The following is a 22,826-nucleotide window of genomic DNA, read 5'->3' as shown; positions in this document are numbered from 1 at the left end:
GTTACCATAGAAATTACGACTTTCATTCATTGACAGCAAAACAGGAAATAAAGTTGCGTTGTTATAAAGTTACAAGGTCGGCAGAGGGAGGAGATTGGGGTGGTTGATTTGATGAACAAAACCTTGGACCTTGACACTACAGACGAAGTCAATGTTGGTTTCTTTAGCATGACCATGATCTCAAACATTAACCATGTAGTTATTTTAACCCAAATCCGATCTTTCCCTCATCCTAGCTGATTCAATTTTGTCCCTAAACCTAACCAAACCTTAGCCATAGCTGTGTTGGAATGGTTTTGGGATACACTGACAAATAATGCTGGCCTGCTGCTCAGATCAGAAAACCTTTGTGTTGTCGGTCTGAATGACATTAACAAACAATGTTAATTGTCTATTTTGGAGGACTTGGAGCTCCAAACTCAAAGGCGAAGTAATCAGAGTTCCTGCAGCTCGTGGCTCAGTCTGTCAGGTAGAATATCCTCAGAAAAGTTGCGGTCAACCTTCCTGCCAATGTCTACTAAAGCCAGCCGACTGTACTTGTGTTCAGTCGTAGACAAACAAGAAGAAAATTCAAAAGAAGAGTTAGAATTAAAAAAAAAACACAGGGCTATCGGGACAGAGAGGGAAGGCTGCGTCCGTGTGCGCCGCTGTCTTATCTTATGAGTCAAATCACATTCCTGCTTACCATGCCCTTTTTTGCATCACTTGTATACACGCTGTTGCTGGACTGTATACTTGTTTTTTTTTACCTGATGGATCTGCCTGTAGCATCCTACTCTTGTACACCCTGAACTGTTACTCAATACATCATAGCATGACTGGATGGTAAAAGTGATATTAGGTCCAAAAGTGTAAATGTATCCTCTCTGTGCTTTTTAGGCAGCAAGGCGCATGCCCAGTAACTCCGCTGAGCAGGAGAAAATGTATTTGAAATAAAACGCTGGTTCATTCATGTGCACATGTTTAACAATCTTTCTCCTGTCTATTCAGTCATTCAGAGCAGGTAAACGGGGATGTTAAAGGTATGGAGGGAGTGATGAGGGAGAAAGAGGGGTGGCTATATATATTCATCTTTACAGCATATGGGGGCAAGAGGTTGATGGATGGGTGGGTGGATGGAGATAAGAGAGCAGGAGGGATGGATGGATACAGCCGGAAGAGTGAGGAGAGGAGAGGATGATGTAGATGGCCCATAATCCTTAGAGGCTGACAGCACACTGAGTCTTCTGTGATTGAAGTGTGTGTGTGTGTGTGTGTGTGTGTGTGTGTGTGTGTGTGTGTGTGTGTGTGTGTGTGTGTGAGGATCTGATAGTGATAGTGATCTGCCTATCAAAGTGACGCAGGAAAGAAATGGAGCTATGGGACAGAAGTAAGGGGGGAATGAATGGCGAGTGGAAAAGACAAGAGAGAAAGAAAGAGATGAGGCCAGAAAAGCCATTAAACATAAAATCAATCAGCAGAAAGAGAGAGAGAATGAGAGACGTAGAGTGAAATGAAGAGAGTATAAGATCTTAAAGAAAGACACAGCGAGACAGAGAAGGATAAAGAAGGAATCCTCAGATGACTGCGATATTGATGACAGCACAGTGGGGAAGAGGGGATGAACGGATGTGAAAGAGGGAAGGCAGGATAAGGAGACTAAGAACGAGTGATCAAAACACTGCAGGCCATGATATGGGGTGGGGGGTAGGAAGGGGGAGTAAGTAGGAAGGAGAGTAGGAGGGTGACAGGCAAGGAAGAATGAGGAGCAGAGGGAGGGAGGAGGATAAGGAAATAGATGAGAGTAGAGTAGAGGATGAGATATGGTGTTTTACTATAAAAAATTATCTTAATGCAGGAATGGGTAGAGGAGGGAGGTAGTGAGCAGGGACCAGAAGGGAAGGGGTTGTGTTACAACAACAACTAGAGAGAAAAAGAGAGAGAGAAATGGAAAGGCAAAAAAGGGCAGCACTTGCTCACTGATGTGATAAGAAATGAAAGCAACATGGTCAACAGTACCTCTATCTTTCCCACTCTCTTCCTCTCACACACATACAGAGTCACACTCAAACTACCATAACACACTTTCCCTCCTCCTGTGGGTCAGTGCGCTAGGGCATGAGCTAGAGTTCAGCCTCCCCAGGTTTCCATCCGAAATAAAATCAGGAAACAGAGCAGAGCAACCCAGCCAGATAAAAGAGCCCTCACTTACCTATATTTATTTATATATTTACCCTTTATGCTCATTTATCTTCTGTTTTTTAAATCACAGTATTTCACATGTAATACATTTGTCTTTTTGCAATACCTCAAAAATTAAGACTGTAAAGAAATGAGGCCTTAGGGATTTTTTTTTTTTGCATTTTTGTCTTTTTCTACTTAGCCCCCTAATACAAGTCTAAACAATGGCATGGTGTTTGTTGCTGTATGGTTGGGTGTTGATTTTCAGTGGGATGTGAAATACTAGTCTCACTCCACAATAGATCATTTTCATCAAGGCTAATACTAATTTCTAACTTTGCGAACACATCCACAGTGAGAGGCAAACCACAAATTTAGAAAAGTCTGTCTAATTTTAGAAATTTTTAGCTACATGCGAAACTGTGCTTAATGGATGGATGCATGGACACATCTTCAAACGCTTATCCGTGGTCGGGTCGCGGGGGCAGCAGCTTTAGCAGGGGATCCCAAACTTCCCTTTACCGGGCCACATTAACCAGCTCTAACTGGGGGATCCCGAGGCGAGATATAATCTCTCCACCTAGTCCTGGGTCTTCCCCGAGGCCTCCTCCCATCTGGACGTGCCTGGAACACCTCCCTAGGGAGGCGCCCAGGGGGCATCCTTACTAGATGCCCGAACCACCTCAACTGGCTTCTTCAACGCAAAGGACCCTATCTCTAAGGGAGACTCCAGCCACCCTCCTGAGAAAACCCATTTCGGTCGCTTGTACCCGCAACCTCTTTCTTTCGGTCATGACCAAGCATTCATGACCATAGGTGAGGGTAGGAACGAAGATTGACCGGTAGATCGAGAGCTTTGCCTTCCGGCTCAGCTCTCTTTTCGTCACAACGGTGTGGTAGAGCAAATGCAACACCACCCCAGCTGCTCCGATTCTCCGGCCAAATTCACCATTGGACCCTCACTCGTGAACATGATCCCGAGGTACTTGAACTCCTTCACTTGGGGTAAGGACTCATTCCCTACTTGGAGTAAGTAATCCATCGGTTTCCTGCTGAGAGCCATGGCCTCAGATTTAGAGGTGCTGATCCTCATCCCAGCCGTTTCACACTCGGCTGCGAACCGATCCAGTGAGTGCTGAAGGTCACTGACCGACGATGCCATCAGGAGCACATCCTCTGCAAAAAGCATAGACGAGATCCTCAACCCACTGAATTGCAACCCCTCCCCACCACGACTATGCCTCGATATGGTTTTAAAAACTTTGTAACTAATAGTAAGAAAATAACAAAACTTTAAAGGTTTCATTCATGCATTTCCCTTCGTCTTCATTTCGTGGACTCTCCATGTATGCATTGGATGTGGCTTCAGTGAACTCAGTTCTTCTAAGTTGTCACCCACAGCTTAATATAAAGATTTCTGTTATTAGCTTATCAGACCTGTATGTAATGAATTTCCCTTCTTCCACTCAGATCAAATAATGTAGAATTCAACCGTGACGTGCTTTTAATGGTGTTTTTTTTTAATACTGACTTAATACTAATATTCATTTAATTTTGTACTGCTGGTGTAAAAAAAAAAAAGCTCCAGGAATATAAACACTGTCACACAGATGTCTCATCATGATTGATAGAGCAGGAGTGAGCAATCCAGAATTAGCAGGTGCAGCATGGAAAGTTGACTGGCTCCATGTCATGTCTGATGCACACACATTTAACAGAAGGTAATCAGTGTTGGCTATAGGTATGTGACTTCTTCCCCTCCCCCTGTGAACACTCAACAAATGTCACTTTTTATTAGTGCAGCTGCCATTACTAGACGACACACAGCAGAATTAGTGAGGATCCTAATTGCATCATGTGTCATCTAAATCACACAGAGTCCTTCCAAGGCTTTGAGGTTTAGTCCAGATCTAAGTCAGTATATACATTGGCTTATTTTAAAAGTAATGATATAAAGTGTTTTATGCTATAGGTCACAGTAATGAATTTTAAATTAGATAAAGCCAAAACACATCATGTCTGAATGCCCTTGATGTTACAACATCATAATGTCAAGTTCAGCAAATGTCCACTGCACACAAAAGTGCTGCTCACTTGTTTAATATTTTATTTTATTTTATTCCACAAGTTCATTTCGTCTCATTTATTAAGAGCCTTACACTGTGAACCTTGGAGGCTTTTCATCCTGTCTGTCAAGTGTCATTGGTACATCAATAAGCTGGAAGGCTGAAAGAAGTGTGTGTGTGCGTGTATGCGTGTGTGCGCGCGCGCGCATGTGTGTTTGTGTGTGTGTGTGTGTGTGTGTGTGTGTGTGTGTGTGTGTGTGTGTGTGTGTGTGTGTGTGTGTGTGAGCTGCGTGTCCGCTAGTGCTTGAGGACACTTCTTCTTGTCATGATAAACCTGTGACAGCTGTCATCCAGCAAGCAGCACTCCCTCCCCCACGGTGGACACTCACAAATACAAACAGACACACACACACACACACACACACACACACACACACACACACACACACACACAGACTCCTGCGTCACTGCTTTCCTGTAGGACTTGGTTCAGGGTGTTGGGCCATTTACACAAATCTCCTGAGCTGTCTAGCTGCGGAATGAATGTCTATCTGGATAACTGAATGGTATGTCTGTCAGGACCTGCCTGTCTGCCTGTCTGTCTGTCGTTCAGACTGACTCAGTGCCCTATGTGAATCTGAATGAATGTATGAATTGTTATTGAATACATAATGCATTTCTTTGCTTCATTTTCAATACATCAGCACCTGTAGTTTGGGACAATGCTCATCTTGTCACCAACTTGTGTCAATGCATTCTGACACAAGCATCATTCCCACTATGACTAAAACAAATGAAATGTGTGTATTGTTCCTATCTTCACGCTCTGATCTATTTTTAAAAATGGCTGAGTTTATCTGAAAACTCATTTCAAAGCACTTATTTTGTTTCATCCTGTTTCTAGTTTCCTATCTGATACAGTTTGTACCAACCCTTTCCCTATCATAATATGTTTCTATTATAATTTTTTTCTGGTTCTGTTTGTCTTGGTTTGTTCCTAACTATTTATGTTCCCCTGTTATCCTCCATGTATTTCCTGTCTCTACTCAGTGCACTCCGTCAAATTTCTAATATCTTTTCTAATATGTTTCTGTTCATTTCTATTGGTTAACGTCTGTTGCTCAATGTGAGTCTTGGACCACAGCTATGCTCTTTACCCCTCCTGTGGGTGGAGTCTGGCTTGGTCCTTACCTTATCACTGTCATCTGTACATGCATCCCCCAAGACAGCAAAGGCTGGGTGAGCCTAAAGGATGTGCATGTATACCTGACAGGGCCTGTCTACACTCTTATAAAGGATGTGTCTTTTTCAGCTTATCAGTGAGTGCAGTTTAAGGACAAACGCATATGGTGTTCCTTTGTCTTCTTTAAATGCTGATGATATCAACATGTGATGTGTTGCAGTATAATATAAATCATGTGTCATCCCAAATTGCACTCACTGGTATGTAGGAAAATGCACACCCTCTATAAGAGTGTATTACAGACAGTATTGCCTCTTTTATGTATAACTATAAATTATACGGGTATAATTTATGCCATGTTTATAGTTGGACTTGTACTCTCTCAGAAAAAAAAGGTTCAACATTGTATCTTTTATCACTGGGACAAAGAGTGGCTCGGCTCAATTTGCTTTGGATAGGTGCAGACATTCCCTTTTTGGAAAGGATTTTTCAATTATATCAATAAATTGGGCACAAACATTCACCTATTCACACTTAGTTTTAGAAAGTGAATTGAGCAAGGCCCTCTTTAATAATTTGACATACAAGCAATGTCCCAGTGAATCAACAAGGTTCAATGCAGTGTTTTTTTTCTCCGTGAGTGTATCTGTATAAATTATATGTGTATAATTTATGCCGTGTGCACAGAGCAATCCATGTGTCTTTATCTGTTATACAGTAATCAGTACTACTATCAATTATGAATCATATTATCAATCAGATGCGATCAACAATTGGAGAACATTTTGCAAATCTATCATTGCATCTGGTCTTTATGTTTTAAAACTAATTGAGGAATTAATTGGGCGCTAAACCAAACAAATGGGATCCAAGTTTAATCTAAAGTTCCTTGGTGGTGATTGGAGGAGACGAGAGCGGAGATTTGTGATTGGAGAAAAGGACCACTTACCTTGTTATTGGAGGAGAGGACAGCAGCTCTGAGTGTGACAGGAACTGCAGCCTAACCCTAAAGCCAACCCCTGATTCTAACTGGCCAAAACCAAATAAACTGGCTTAATCCCAAAGAACTGATAGTCCACAATATAAGGACTGTTTGTATATTGCCATGCATATGCTATTTCTTGATATCTGCTTCATTTCTGAAGTATGATGTAAGACATCCATATTTTCACATTATAGTTTGCTAATATGACTTGACAGTTTGTGTCATGAGAAGTCATCCATTTCTAACATTGAAGCCACAAATTAACATTAAGAGATGAGAGCAAAGAGTGATCTAAAATTAAGGTAACTAAGAAAATCACCTCATAGAGGGAGAGAGGTGGGGAGTTGGGCTGGATGACCTGTAACCTACTTGAGGCTTGGAGAAATATTGCTAGATATATAGAGATTTTGATCGGCTAATTTGGTAAATAAACTGAATTGATACATTTGATAATTGACCCACCCCATCTCATATAGCTGTGAAAATCCAAATAATGGATCCAAAAAGCAAGAAATTAAAAAAAATAAAAAATAAAAAAAGTCCGCCCCTCAGTCCCTCCTCCTCTCCCTAACCCAGGTTTTCTATTTGTCACTCTGATTTGATTGACAGCTGAGGACACATGTGGGGGCACTGTGAGGGGCGGCAGTGGGGTGGTGACCAGTCCCGGTTACCCCGGCAACTATGGTAACCAGGCCGACTGTACTTGGATCCTATTGGCCGAACCTGGAGACACCATCTCTGTCATCTTTACAGACTTCCAGACAGAGGAGAAGTATGACTACCTGGAAGTGGAGGGATCTGAACCACCAACCATTTGGTGAGTCACTTATTGATTAATTGTGTGTGTGTGTGTGTGTGTGTGTGTGTGTGTGTGTGTGTGTCACACAATCATTATGTTGCTGAGAAACCTGATAATGCATTGCGGCAGAACTTACGATTTATCTGTGTCAGAATTTCATGTTTTAGAACAATTTAGGAATTGCAGTGGAGGGAAGAGTCACAGTTCAATGTTAAATTGCAGAAAGGAACTGGAAATATTTCCAGTTGTATGAGGCATACAATTATCAGATAAGTAAAAATTAAAAATATGTACATATTGTACAACAAAATTCTGGGGTGAATATTAAGGTATGACCGGGTGGCCTGATTATTAAAACAATCCTTGTGTGAATATCCATTTTTTTCATGGCACAAATGCAGGCAGGTTAAAGTTGACATAAAAAAAAGTGTAGAGCGGCAGAGCATTGTAGACCCCACAGTGCAGCAGGAAAACCGTAGTAAACAGTAGAATAGATGTTCAATGGAGCTCCACCTTTCTTGTGGGGGTTGTGACATACAGTATGTGACTGTTGTCCAAATCCATACTGAAAAAAAGGAGAAAGGATTCGATTGAAATTTTAACTTGGCATTTATGCAAAGATAGTGTAGTCATGTAGCGTCTGAGTTTATGGAACAATTTTAGCACACTTGTAGTACAGTAATAAAAAGTTAGAACAGGTAATAAAATAAGTTGGATCTCGAGTGAGAACAAGTAATACAATGAAAATGTCATTACAGGTATAAAGTACAGTTTTTATCTCTTGTTCTTGAAGTATAACAATTTTTCCATGGTGAAAAAAAAATCTTGAAGTATGATGTGTGTGTGTGTGTGTGTGTGTGTGTGCGTGTGTGTGTGTGTGTGTGTGTGTGTGTGTGCAGTGTGTGTTCTTCTTTTTTCTTCTTTTTTTAGAGATGAATTAATTGATCTGTGCTAGTTACATTATAACTGCTCTCCATGGATTTCTATTACTTTGTCGTGTGATTTCAGTTGGTTCCCTTATAATATTTTATTGCACTGGCTGCTTTGTGATTGTTGGTAAATTAGGGCATTGATAAACCATTGCTGTAACCAATTTGAATCTTATTATGGTCAGGGATGTGTGTGTGTGTGTGTGTGTGTGTGTGTGTGTGTGTGTGTGTGTGTGTGTGTGTGTGTGTGTGTGTGTGGGTAATTGATTTGGAGGTAATAATGGCTAGGCAACTGCTTTTAGGAATTTCTAAGTGTGACTCTACAGGTGCACAATATCCTGCTCATTCCTGTCTACCTGTGTGTCTATTAATGTGTATGTGCATGTGTACTTGTAATCATGTTAAAAGAAGCAGTCACGAACATTTCTTCTGTGTTCTGCTGGTCACATTTCATTGAATGAACTTATTCAAACAAAAACATCCAAAACAAAATAAAAAAACCCATAGCTTGATGGTGTTATTATTCACTTCACGTGATACATTAAATAGAGGAAAACACTATCATCAAAGACAGAGCGATAAGGAGGATAAAATAAAGGTCAAATAATATAGTATTGATTTATTACGTTTTACTTTTTATTTGACATTCAATACTGTCTTGAGTTTTAAATCTATTTTTCTTGGCCATACATTTATATATATAATACAAGCCAACATAGATGTAAGAAGGGACCAAGTAAAACAGGTTGATTGTTAATGATGACCGGTAAGATACAGTACGTTATGCCTAAAGACAATTTAATTTCTGCTTTCTTTGTCTTATAAAATGATTTGTAGTTTTGTGTCAAGCTTTCATTTTCAACAGGGGGCAAATATCATACCTACAAAATTGCTGTGAAATTCACCTTCTTAGGAATGTTTACGACCAAAATTTATTGCTCAGGGTTTGGTTGTTGGCCTTTGGGGGGTAATGTAGTGGCAACTGGAAGTGTGTGATTTAGTCTGACCAGTGTCTTGGCTCGTGTAATATATTTCTTTGTAGTTATTTACTTGGTGAATTAACTCCAGAGTATCATACAGTATACTGAAGTCGGTGTTTATTTTTCTCATATCATGGATCTTTTCTATCCGCAAGGCTGAAAATGTGGTTATAGTTTCGTACTGAGAGGAGAGCAGCCTCATTCAGAAAAACGTATAGCGACTTGCTCTGATCTGATCTGTATCATGTTAGTAAGAACTCTGTGTTCACAAGTACCCCTCTAGGTAAAAGTGTCTTGTCCATCAGAGAAGTCAGAAAAAGTAAAGAAAATACATGTTTAAGATGATGCACTGTTCAAAGGGACATTGATTGCGGAAAGCAAAGTTATTCGAGTATGGCAGTGGATTTGCTAGATTCAAAAGTCCGGCCAATGGTTCCTCTCCTGTCAAACATGAAGCTGAAAACAACACGAGGCCTCATATCAGCAGAACTCAACACCTAAGGAGTGGATACATGTTCCCTAGTTTAAAATATCTAGTTTATTTTGAGGCATTGAGATGGCAGGGTCAGAAGTTGTTATTAACAGTCTGATCCCATGGATTATTTTATCCTGTAACTGATGCATGCTGATGGTGGTGTTATCATCTAGAGAATGTTTTCTTAACATGGACTAGGCTACACTAGACTCTGTAGTACCAATTTATTAATGCCAGAGTACACCAAAGCATTGTTCCTGTCCACATGCTTTCCCTCACGGCCGCAGTATGCCTTTTTTTTCCTGTTGGATACTGTTCTTCCATCTAGGAAAGCTTGCAATATCTCCAGATATCTTCAGGGAAATGGCAGTCATGTTCGTTTCATCCAGTGACTTACAAAGTCCTCACATCTCAAAGCAGTGACTGCAGAACAAGTGCGCTGCAGAATGTGTCGTTGCTGTTGCATGAATGCGTGCTGGAAAATCAGCATTGACTTTGACATGTATTAGGTTAGCGTGGACCAAACTTATGTAATATATTGTAAAATGCCAAATATTTGCAGCTTATTGCCTCTTAAATGTAAGGATACATCATCTTCTTAATGGCCCTGTCCAGAAATCTGTCCTGAGTGATCTAATCACAAGTGGGCAGCTCTAAGAACAGGTGTGAATGCATTCAGGATGCATCAAGATGGGATAACTCTGTCCACATTTAGAGATGGTCTGAGCCACCTGTATTCAGATTAATATAGCAGTGTGTATCCACATGCCACCTGAGCCACATTGAAGGATGATCTACTTAGTTGTGAGCAGAACTGCGTACTCATTCACTGGTTTTGTCATAGGTAGCTCTGTGTATTTTGGCCGTTTTTGTATAAGGGTTTCTCATGTCACAGAAAGTTAATTGTGTGTTTTAGTTTTATTATATTGTCGGCTATGTGTCAGTGTTTGTTCTTCCGCACTTATACAGCTCTCCGGAGCTTTTCAGCAGTTGCCTTTAAAAGGCAGCCCCGGTGACCACCGGTGGATAGTAAAATAAAGGTAAAGGTAAATAAAAAACGGATAATCACATACATTTCCTAAACATTCTTCACAATAAAAGTTATGGTATTTACAAGCTTTCATTATGAAAAAACTAAATTGGTAAATGGTGCCACATCAGCAGTAACTTAACAGGACTCTAATACAGCTGAAAGCTAACATGAAACAGTAAAATAAAGCAGAGAGCTGAACACAGACGCTTTTAACAATGTCTTTCTCTCTGCTCTCCTCCATCGTAGGTAGACATTGTTATTTATACTGTACCTTCGGCATGCAGACAAACTGTAGGCAGTGTCATGACACGTTTCTGTAATAATGTGAGAATACAGTTATGAAAAACTTTTTCCATTTAAAAATTTGCTGTCTTTCTAAATGTAAATGAAAATTACTTATGTGTAGATTTACATATAGAGCAGGGAAGTGCAATCAGATCACAAGTGGTCACTGAAGACACATGGAGACACATTCTGCTGCCAGGTGAGAACAGATATACTGAGAGCTTCCCACCTGTGATCTTATCACTCAGGATGGATGTTAATACCAACTAAAATCCGGCCCTCGATTTCATAAGCTTGTAAATTACATATGTAACATTTTTGACTGGCAGCGAGACAAAATAGCAGTTTGAATTTTGACATAACCTTTAGCTCAGCATATTCTCGTCACAAACCTCATTGAAGGTGGAGAAGTTCACCCTACATTTTCCAAAGCCTGTACCTGTCTACTGTCTCCCATACAGTAAATAAGATGGGGCAGTGTTTCCCCTTTTACAGCTCAGTCAGTGCTTAAGTATATATGCTTGTTTGCATGAAGTACATGAAGTTATAATAACATGTGCACATGTGTAATGAGTGGAATCTATTCTCATTCTATGTATATAGCCTACAGTTTTTTAGTAGGATAATTTAATATTTGTCATTTGTCATCTGTCCCCATGGAAACTCCTAAACCGACAAAAAAGTCACTTTGTAAACATTACTGTTTCTATTGGCTTTCTCTGTAAACAACCTTTATTTATCTATCTTATCAGAATGATTATGCAAATGGACGAAAGGGACACACTTTAAATTCTTACCTTCTGATATATATCAGCAATTACACCGTAATCGGTTGAAATCGAAACCATAGAAGGTTCTACTATCAGAAAGGAAACACAAGGTATATATCCTTTAATGTGAGAGGTAGGTATCAAAGAGAGATGGGAGGTGATCCTATTGACAGACTTACACCAATGTGAATGACATTAGCATGCTTAGCACTTAGCAAAAGGGATATCAGGCCCAGCTGTCTGTCATCTTTCTCTTTTCAAATCAAAGGATACTTGCTTTCAGGAGAAGAGTTCAAGGATCAATTAACCTTATTGATAATATCAGGTATTTACGCAAATCTTAACTGACTCAAAATGAACAAAATATGTAGTTTCTTCAAAGGACAAATTCCTTAAACACATTTGGGCTTTTTGGGGCTTTTTTTCACCTCAGATGACTGCAGCTATTGCAGGATAGTATTCTTGAAAACTAGGCCATGTGGAGTTGCCTGATCCATTAGCAATTGCCTCACAACACTAAGTGCTAATATACTAATTTCCATTGGCAATGTGTGAAAGAAGCTAATAGCTAAAATTGTAATTTCAAATGGCAATTAGCAGAGAAAGCTAATGGCTGATTTGTTAATATATGAGTGTGTGGAAGAATTTGTTATATGTTTATCGGTTGCTACAGGGCTGCCAACATCAGTCACACAAATAACAACATACACACACACACACACACACACACACACACACACACACACACATGTAGCCTACCCTACATCCATGTCCATACACAAACCGACACACACAGACTGTCCCTCCTTATAGACACACATTAACAAACATGCACACCCACGGAGACTCCTTCTCACACATACACTTTTGTTTGATCAGTATGCGGAGAGGTGCGCTCACGCCTATGAGAGTAGTATATTGCTGTGAGCTAAGTGCCTGTAATCCTAGCCTAACTCTACACACTCTGATACACATACACAAACACACCCAAGTTTTATATTTTGTTGTTTCAGAATCAGTTGCCCTTGAAGCCAAGTAGAGCATCTTAAATAGAATGATTACTCTCCCTTGTTTGTCTTTCTCTTCCTTTATGTTTCTCTCCCATGTCTTTGCCTTGCTGTTCATCTGTCCATCTATCTAGCTGTCTTTTTCTCTGTCCTTCTCTCCCTGTTGTGCAAGTCTCTCTCGACATGAGTCCAGAATATTGCCTGCTGTTTAGTTCTTTTAGGGTCATCTACTTGACAGCCTATAACCAAATTCAGGGTAAGGGTGGACTGGACTATTCAAAGTCTGTCATTTACCAATATAATGCTTTTATGAGGATTTGTTGTTGAGAGGCACTGAAAATTATATTGTCAGGTTTTAGCTGGCAATCATGTTGGCAGGTGCCTGGAGTCACTCTAGGCAAGTTGGTGTAGCAGACAGCTAATTCTTCCCAGGTGTCACAGAGTGACACAGAAATTTACATACATACATTGCACAATATGTATTAGAGTACATACTGCAATTCAGATACAGTATGAGCACATGAGCACAGCTAAGCCAAATGCATGTCACATACATGTCCATATAAATATTTATTACTGACAGTTTTACATTAAGAAGTGTCCTGAATCATTTTACTATGCCTGGTGTATCCTCATCTTATACTGATTGGATTTCGTCTTGTGTAGTGCATTGAAGTGTTTTTTACAATATGCATAGTCACTATTGTATGTAGAAACCAAAGGACAATTCCATAATGGAAGAAATGGAAGACAGTTAAATATTCATAAGATTACCTGCCAAGGTAGAGCTGCATTGGAGGATGACTCGACTAATGAGAGTAATCCTGAAAAGTCCCAAGACCATCACTGTAGTCTATGCTGAAGCCTGCAAATTAGATCATTATTTATTGTTGGCACAACAATTCCCAGGCAGGTGGAAATCCAAGGATGTTTGCTAAAGCTTAAATAAAGCTTAAACTTTAGAATATCAAGGACTAAATCATTCCTCCCACACTGAACTCGACTACCCCACTTTGACAATATAGTGAAACCTATGATCAACATTAGCACAACATCCTAACATCTGGTGCTGTACAGCAACACAGAAAACACAATAGCATCTCGCACACAAGTGCAATGCAATAGAGACATGTGAAGAATCTCTTTAGTCCTGTGAGAATCAGAGTAATCTTTGTAGTGCATAACTTTGCACCCACTAGACCATATGGGTATCATGTGAAATCTGACAGAACACCAACAGAATAATGTTTTTTGAGATTGAGTTTGTTCCGTACTCTATGCTGTTTTTCAGCCTCCTGTGACCAGCGCATATTTTGACAACTAACACAACAACATTTAAATACCTAATTTATAAGCAGGCTTGAAAAAGACAAGCAGTTTGAACTTGATGCTAACTACATTTACCATTCTTATACGTTCGATGGTGGCTGATTTTAGTGCGCAGCATATTCCTCGTCTGGATTTGAATGTTAACTCCATTGGTAGGCAGCTTGGGCTCAGCATCTGTCCACCCAACTGCGGGGCTCTATGAGTTGCACCTGCCACCCACCCAAGAGGCTCTGCTGCCCCGCTGCCTACTGCCAAAAGCCAGCTCTAACATGTATGACTATGGTTGATTCTCTCAGATGCGTTTAGTCATCTCGATGAACTGTCGGGCCTTTTCATCAACCTCTGGTTGAAACTAGAAAGTGGTTACCAAAGAAGCTACTCAAGCTACTGCGAATATGTGCGGAAGTACAACCATGAGCAGAGTAGATGTGCTTCTAGCTCTATCTCTGAAGTGTTTTTGTTTTTTTACTTTCTATGTAGGGAATCCGTGTCAAACAAAACATTAATTATAGCAGAGTAACTTTTAATTTCCACACGTCTGGAGTGGGACTTTAAATAGGACTATCGCTCATGTTCTTAAGGGGAGTCCACATAACATTAAAAACGTATTATTACATTCAGAAAAGTATGAATCAAAACAAAACACTTTAAGAATTAATCCAGGCATTGGAAGGTGCCAAGTAGCTCATGAACAACATTGATTGAATCAGAAAAACAAAAGTTTTAGTAATGTCTGTAAGCCTGTGAATATTCTCATTTGCCCAGGCCATTGTTATCCCCAAATAAATTTCAGTCAAAAGCAACTGGACTTGGTTATTTGTCTAGGAAGAAGTTTCACCTCTCATCCAAGAGGCTTCATCAGTTCATTAACACATCTGACCAGGCTGGGACTGGTCCAACTATCTGCTGTGGAGATCCAGGTATTTAACCTGAGGGCGTACACAAGGCCAATGTTGTCACTGGAACCCTTTGTGCTCCAAGTGCCAACGACAGTCGTTGAAGTGACAGTCGTTGGTGGGAAGTTGGTTTGGACTGCTGTAGTTAATTCAGAACGCTGCTGCTCGAGTCCTCACTAAGACCAAACAAGTAGATCGTATCACTCCAGACCTCAGATCTCTGAACTGACTTCCTGTCTGTCAAATAATTTATTTCAATATACTTCTGTTGGTTTACAAAGCACTGCATATATGTCCCTGATCTTCTGCTATGAACCATCCATACCTCTCAGATCGTCTGGGACAGGTCTGCTCTGTGTCCCGTGAATCGAAACTAAACACGGAGAGGCAGCGTTCAGTTTTTATGCTCCACATATCTGGAACAAACTTCCAGAAAACTGCAGGTCTGCTGCAACTCTTAGTTCTTTTAAATCAAGACTGAAGACAGTTCTGTTTGTCGCTGCCTTTAAGTAAACAAAACAATAATTAACTGCTTGCACTGTACTGTAACTGCTATTACCTATAATTAACAACTGGAAATTATTTTTCAGAAATTTGAATGTCAATTCATATATTTAATTAAATATCATTTTATATGTGTTTCTTTCCAATGTTTTTAATGTTTCATGTAAAGAACTTTGAGTTTCCTTGTCGTTGAATTGTGCTATATATTTGATCTGCTCCCACAAATGGGCTTTTCTGTCTTTGTTGACTGAACAGCAGCGCCTGTGACAAAACCAGCACTTTTCTGAAAAGTTCACATATTTGTAACTCAAAGCATTCAGAGCGGCCGCACAAAAAAAGGCAGAGTTATTGGCAAAAGATGCTGGGTCCAGTGTCTTTTCTCTAGTCGCTGGCACTGAAGTTAAACCTTCATCATTCTTATTGGTTCATGAAGTTTGTATACACATGTTCACACACATTTCCTGAGAATTTGTGGCACTGCATGGAACACTGTTTGTTTTGTTTTTGCACCACGCTGATTTCTTTTTATGTTAACCAAAATAATGAATGTTCTGAGCAGTCTACAGGCTTCATTATAACAGGCATGGCCATCTTCCTGACATTGTTTGATTTAATATAGAGAAACAGTGCTGTACAATTGGAACAGATCCAGGTTAGTCCAATTTCTCCAACATCATTAATCAAAATGTACTTACTCAGTGCAGTGTTTTGGTCTGGTATTTTGCTCAGCTTTGTTCTGTTCCACCTGTGTCTGTTCTTGATCCATGCAAATATCATAACCCATCACATGTTTGAGTGTCTAGAGGGTCTAGCTCTGCGCAAAGCAGTAGGATTTGTTTGAGAGATGCAAAGGGAACTGTGTGTAAGAGACAAAGAGAGTTTAGGTTTTCGTCTATGGGAGTGTGTGTGTGTGTGTGTGAGAGAGAGTGAGTGTGTGATGTTATGTTCGCCGAGTGCTAATCAATGCTGCTGGCAGAGAGGACGCTGGGATAGCAGCACCGTCCCTAATAGGAAATGGAGCAGTGACCTTGGACACAAACACACTTCCTTTTTATGTTTCTCACACCCATTCACACACACAACAAAGACACATATAAGATTATTTCAAACATGGATCACAAGATACAGGGAAACACAAGTTTATAAATACCCACAAACAAGGAGGCGGGTTAGCTTGGCTCAAGACCTCTGAATCAATGCCCACATTCCACTTGTATCTAGTGATTCAAAAGTCTCCTGTTGTCAGTAATGGCTGTGACCCTGTTTGGAGAAACAATTTAGCAGTCCTTTTGTGCATGATTTGAAGGTACTATGTGGAGTTCTTGACCACTACAGTATTAGTACTACAGAGCTATGTTGTGGTGTGTCCTTGTCTTGTTTGTATCTCATGCAAGAGCATTAGGATGCACATATACAGGCGGGTGACTTAATACACATTACTGCCACAGGTGTCCCAGAAGTACTAAGCCAAACCACAAAATGTTTTGTAATCATAACCAAGTCGTTTTGATGCCTAACTATAATGGTTTAATTATAACCTTGTTTTGCCTAAACTGAAGCAGTCATGTAACAGTGATTCTGGTGCCTAAACCTAACCTTTTGATTCCTTAACGTTACCTTCGCTGTTTCACGGCCTTAAATGTCCTCTGTGTAACTTTTTACATGTATAAAGATATCATAAGAAATATTGTTAAGAATCTGTTAAAATGTTGTATTAGAAATACATTTATTCAACACGTGTATGTATAGCTTCCACAATGTAGCTGATACAGTGGTGGACATCAGTGCATCATCAACAATTTCACTGCTCATTATGCATTAAACCTCTCATGTACAGTAACCATACAATAAATACAAGTTGTGTACAGCATATATTCATGATAACATCATTTTTTAAGACAGATGATTTTATATATATCTATGCTGAAACAATGACTTGAGGGACATTTGCATGTCTGTTTTTAAACGAGAAAAAGCACTGTGCTAGTACCTAGAGCATGTTTTCCTTAAGGGTTCAGTATTTAGCTATGGATGGCAAGCCTGCAAACTTAGCTACCACAAAGGTAGACTCCTTGCTTCTGGAGTGTACTCCAGTATGTGTCACTACGTGTCACTGTTGAGTGTGCAGTAAAATATTGCTTTTAAGCGTGATTTCATGTGACTCTTTAAGCCACCTATAATTTAATATTTGTCGGTTAAAAAGACACAACAAAGTACAGTAATAAAATATAAAAACTACAAACTATTACAAAATTATTTTTAATGTGTGAGATAAAATTTAGATTAATAAATGGGTGGATACTTCCAATGCACTGATGGTCTTCATCACAGTAGAGTAAGATAACAACAAGAATAATTGTTTTTTGTTCTTTTTTGTTCTTTTTCCCGAAATGAACTGCTGCAAATCACATCAGCCACTTAATTCAGAGTCAGGGGGGCTCCACACACATTTATAGGCATAACAATGCTCATAGAGAGCTTGTAAACAAGTTCATGATGTGGACTGTTTTCCTGGGGATCTATTTGCAATATTGGAGCTCATAGGTTATATCATTGACCTTCACACTGTGACACTTCACACGCTAATTTATTGTGGCCCAAGGCATAATTTTGGTCTAAAAGTCTATTATCTAGGCATGTCTTAGCAAATTTAGCCCAATATTAGACCACACCTTTGACAGCCTTTGAAACAAATGACTAAAATATTTTAGGAACCTACCTTCTTATTTAAGGGAACTAGCTTAGATAGAGTGGGGAGGAAAGAGGGCATGCAAAGATCAGAGGACAGCAAAAAAGGTGTCATGGTGTTTTAGGGAGTGTCAGCTCAGGCACAAGAAGAGAGGCAAAGAGACATGAAAGAAGAGAGGAATGGGTAGAACAGAGGAGCAGAAAGGGCAATTGGGGTGACAAGAGGAGCCAGGAGAGAAGAAGTAGGGATGCAAGGTATGAAGGTGAGGTAGGGAGGAGACAAAAGCAGTGGTACAGAATAAGGGACAAGGGGGGTGGAGATGAGAGTTGACAGGAGAAGAGAGGTGGAAAGAAGCATAAAAGGAATGAAGGAGAGACACAGGAAGAGAAAGGGGACTCATGGGTGAGGAAAAAGGTTGTAGAAAGAAAGAGACAGAGACGAGAGGGATTGAGAAAGGCAGGGAAGGACAACTGAGACGGACAAGCACGGAGAAACCTTATCTGACACTTGCTACCCATACATAAAGAATGTGATCATGAAAAGACTGCGGTTAGTTTAATGCCACATAAACAACTTAATCCACTGTTTCTTTTAAGATCCCCTCCAGACATGTATTGAGACATATACATATAATCTGCCTAAAATGTGCGTCTGTTTTTTCTGCAAAAAGCTTAATTTCCACGAGTTTTTTTGCACTGGCAGCTTCAAGTCACTACACCCTCCTTGTATAAATTGCAAATTGGACCAGGACTGACTTCTGAGCTAGTTGTGTTGTCACAGATCGTGCTCGTAGGCTCAACCCTGAAAACAGATTTTCAGTCAGCGCAGAGGAACGTTCCACTTTCTTTAGATTAATGTGAAAACATCCTTGACATGTCAAACTCTGAACAAACATCATTCTGCACAGTGAAGCTGAAACATCAAACAGGAGGAACAAGAAGAAAAACATTTCTGAGTGGAGGAGGAGTTTAAAGTGTAATTCCGGAAAAAAAATCATCCCATGGTCTTTTACAGTGCTTACATACATCAAATAAGCCATTGAGACACTTTTTTTTGTGCATGAACTATTTATGGAGAAATCCGGTAGAGTCGCTAACAACCAGACGTGGCTAACACTGATTAGCTCGAGGCATTACGGTGAAGGCATTAAAACGGCTTTTATAACCACTGATACTGCTCAAAATAACCACCCCAAACCGTTGCATCAATGGGCTCCTTCCTTTTGGATTGCATTTGGTAATCGACTTGAATTACTTTGAATTACTTTACTATGAGCGGAGCTGGTACCGGGGCCAGTTGGTAAGTCTTTCAAAACCCTCTATTAAACTCCAGGTTTGATAATTACATGGTTGGTGCTTCATTTTATGTGTAAGGATACTTATCATGCTACTGCAGAGGAATGGTGTTTTTTTGGTTTTTTTTAGCAAGATAAGTGGTTAAAAAAGCCATTTTAATGCCATCACCGAATGGCCCGAGCTATTCTGTCAATAGTTTATACACCAAAAAAACGGTCTTGGTGGCTTATTTAGAGTATGCCAAAAAAGTGCCAAAAAAGACCATGGGATGATTTTGCACTGGAATTACACTTTAACTTAGGTCATATAGAGATTGAAATTTGTAGCATTTTGTGAATATTGGTCAGAGATGTAAACACCATCCACTGGCTAAGCCTCTCCATGTACTATATGAGAGCTTCAATTTTTAGAGCTACTGTAGTACTTACAGCTGGCATTAACATCTCAAATCTGGACAAACTGCGGGCTTGCTACATAGAAGCAGCTGAAAAGGAAACCAAGGAGACATGCATTACAATTTATGATTGTGGTTTCTGAATTTACTAGATGCCTATAGGGGAAAAGGCTCATGACAATTAATTAAATCAACACTCACTATGCAAGATTGCATTAAGATGGGTATATTAAGATAAATCCTCCTCTGCTATGCATGTAAACAGCTTAATCAAATTACTCTTAGAATCAAAGTATGGTTTATAATAAGATTAGTGTATGATAATTTGATTATTGTGTTTGTGCAAACAAAGTCACGTTATACACATTCAGTCAGGATAAAATCCCCAAAATAGGTCACTTCAACTCTAGGGCTTTGAGGCATCTTCAACTTTTTGCACTTTTTTTATACTAAGCACCATGACATAGCTTAGTCTTGATTATCTTATTTGATCTTTGTATTGTCATATTTCTTTAACGTCATACAAACTCTTGCCCATGGCTTACACAGATTCCAAAACACATTTCTCTGGGTAAAAAAAGTCCTTTTGGCTACTTCCCTAATTATAATGTTTTGGTCAAAGGTCTGTTTAAGACTGGTATATGCACTGAATGAAGTCTGGGGAGTTTACTTTTTTTGCTTATTTGTCTCAAGTGCCTTAGCAGAGAGAAAATAACAACTTACTTTTATAACATAAAGCTTAACTCTGCCGGCTCCAATGGCTATAAAATATATCTTCAGGTAGACATTAATTACAGTTAGGGCATGTCAATACTACAGGAGCAGTGTTTTTGCAGGTCGCTGTTGCTTTCCAAAGCAAATACTCTTCCCAGGTGGTGCTGAGCCAAACCTAAGGAACCAGCCCAGGTTGAGCACCACTTGAGCAATTCAATTCAATTCAATTCAATTTTATTTATAGTGTCAAATCATAACCAAAGTTATCTCAGGACACTTTACAGAGTAGGTAAAGACCCAACAATTCCCCCATAGAGTACGGTGGCAACGAAAACCTTCCCTATAACAGGCAGGAACGTCGGACAGACCCAGCTCTGTGGAGGACGGCCATCTGTCTTGACCGGTTGGGGAGGAAGAAAAGGAGAGAGAAAGAGAGAAACACAAAGATAGACAAAAGACAGAGAGACTGACACACTTCCAGAGATGCAAGCAGCCAGCGAGTAACAGTAACTATAACAATATCTATAGTAATGTGAACATGACCCACATGTTATGGCAGTCTGCATAGCAGAACAGCAGGAACACGCACATCCAAGGTGACAGAACATGAAAATGAAAATAATTACGACAAAATGATGAGTAGGGGCAGTAGCAGCTATGATACAGCAAGACATACCACTGATGGTGTTTTTATGGCTACAGATTTTATAATTTATAAAAGTGCACAATATGTAGTTGTGCCCGGACTACAGAACATTAGCCTAAATATACACTCATAAATATGTTGTCATTGTCATTCCCAGTACTAACCCCAGTCTGTTTGTCTTTTTATTTTTACCTTTTTTTTTAATAATTGTGTGAGTTTCTGTGTATGTACATATTTATGTGTGTATGTGCTTGGAGAGCACATGAAGAGTTGGAGAGTTTTGTATCGTCAGCCACTGGTAGTGATGGCTAGGGTGCTGAAAGTATAATACAATGTAATGTAATAATAATAATACCAGATACCCTCTCCTCATCTCTGCCCCCTTCTTTCTCACTTTCTCTCATATTCTCTGTCTCTGCTCTGATTACTGTGCTGTCCTGCAGGCAGGGAGCCATCCAGAATTGTCATGGCTTCTGGGGAGAGACTGAGCTAAAAGAAATGAGTGAACAGACAGTGATAGAGAGTAAACCCTGGAGAGAGAGAAAGTGAGGAAGTGAAGAGAGGAAGGAGACATGAGACGAAAAGAGAGTAAGGAGAGAGGAGAGGTGAAAAGAGAAGAGGAAATAATAGAGAGAAGTAATAGTTTTTGTTAACTGTATTATTCACTGGCTTTATCTCCCAGTTCTTTTTTTGTCAAAGGAACACAATCATTCTTTATCATCCTCTTTAGAGGAAAATTAGCCTGGAAACCAGAATTTGCCATACTCATGTTTCATTTGTTCAGGCAGATATATCTGGCCTCTCTCCAATTCAGAGCAATTTCCAGCCGAAATGGCACTGTGTAGAGCAATCACAGCTGTTTATCCCATGTGGGGTGGGTTTAAGACGACGTCACCTTCCAGTCTGCAGGTCTGTTCAGTGCAGTTTTTCAGGCTCCCGAAACTCAGATCGAACCGCCAAACTAGGAAGCGCTGATCAAATATGACTCAATATTCTGTTGCTGTCTTGCCTATTTCTTGTTTAAAATTTTAGTTTATCGTTTAGCCCTAACTTGAAGAGGTTTGTGACCCGGCTGCTATTGTTCTCCAGTGACCAAACACCGGCCATTTGTTACCATGATTGGGTGTAGGTCATGATTCATTTCTCTAAAACACTAACTTGCAAATCCAAAATGAACTGAGAGGGCCCGGACTTATAAGAAATTGCAATTAGCCTGGTGATGCCACGCTAGGTGGCTGTATTTTCTTACAGCCAAGGGCTCAATATGTAACATGGCTAGACACACAACAAAAAGTAACAAAATCCCATTTTATTGAGCGTGTATGAGGAGCTCTTGTCTTGGGCCAGTTTGTGTCCGGGCCTTGTATTAGATCTACTCAGACAGATAGACAAGTAAAGAGATATCAACATTGTAACACTTCAAAATATAATATTTGGTCTCTGTCACACTCAAACCAAGCCAAGGTGTAACAAGCCAAAACCAGAATCTTGACTCAGAAATATAAAACTCAGTGTTTAGCTGGGACTGTTTTCCACCACATCAAGAAGTAGAAGAAGCTAGCTAGATTTGTATCCGGCTTGCTTTGCCATCACAAACATAAATTACCTAACAGATGGTATAAAATGCTTTACACAGGGTACTACCCTCTATAATAAACTGAACTCAGCTGTTTCTGCTTGGAAACTG

General features: G+C 39.8%; 1 protein-coding gene across 1 annotated transcript in view; it reads left to right on the top strand.

Moving 5' to 3' along the window:
• Positions 1 to 22,826, top strand: part of LOC310956123 (CUB and sushi domain-containing protein 3-like) — a gene marked incomplete at both ends in the record, with an annotated part of 334,390 nt that overhangs the window by 157,919 nt on the left and 153,645 nt on the right. The window contains one exon of the mRNA XM_083926253.1: positions 7,004 to 7,211. Within this exon, the coding sequence (XP_083782379.1) occupies positions 7,004 to 7,211 (208 nt within the window). The remainder of the gene's footprint in view (positions 1 to 7,003; positions 7,212 to 22,826) is intronic.

The sequence above is a fragment of the Echiichthys vipera genome, assembly GCF_963691815.1.
Source record: "Echiichthys vipera genome assembly, chromosome: 13".
NCBI classification, from domain to species: Eukaryota; Metazoa; Chordata; class Actinopteri; order Perciformes; family Trachinidae; genus Echiichthys; species Echiichthys vipera.
This window is presented reverse-complemented; position numbering and strand designations above follow the sequence as displayed.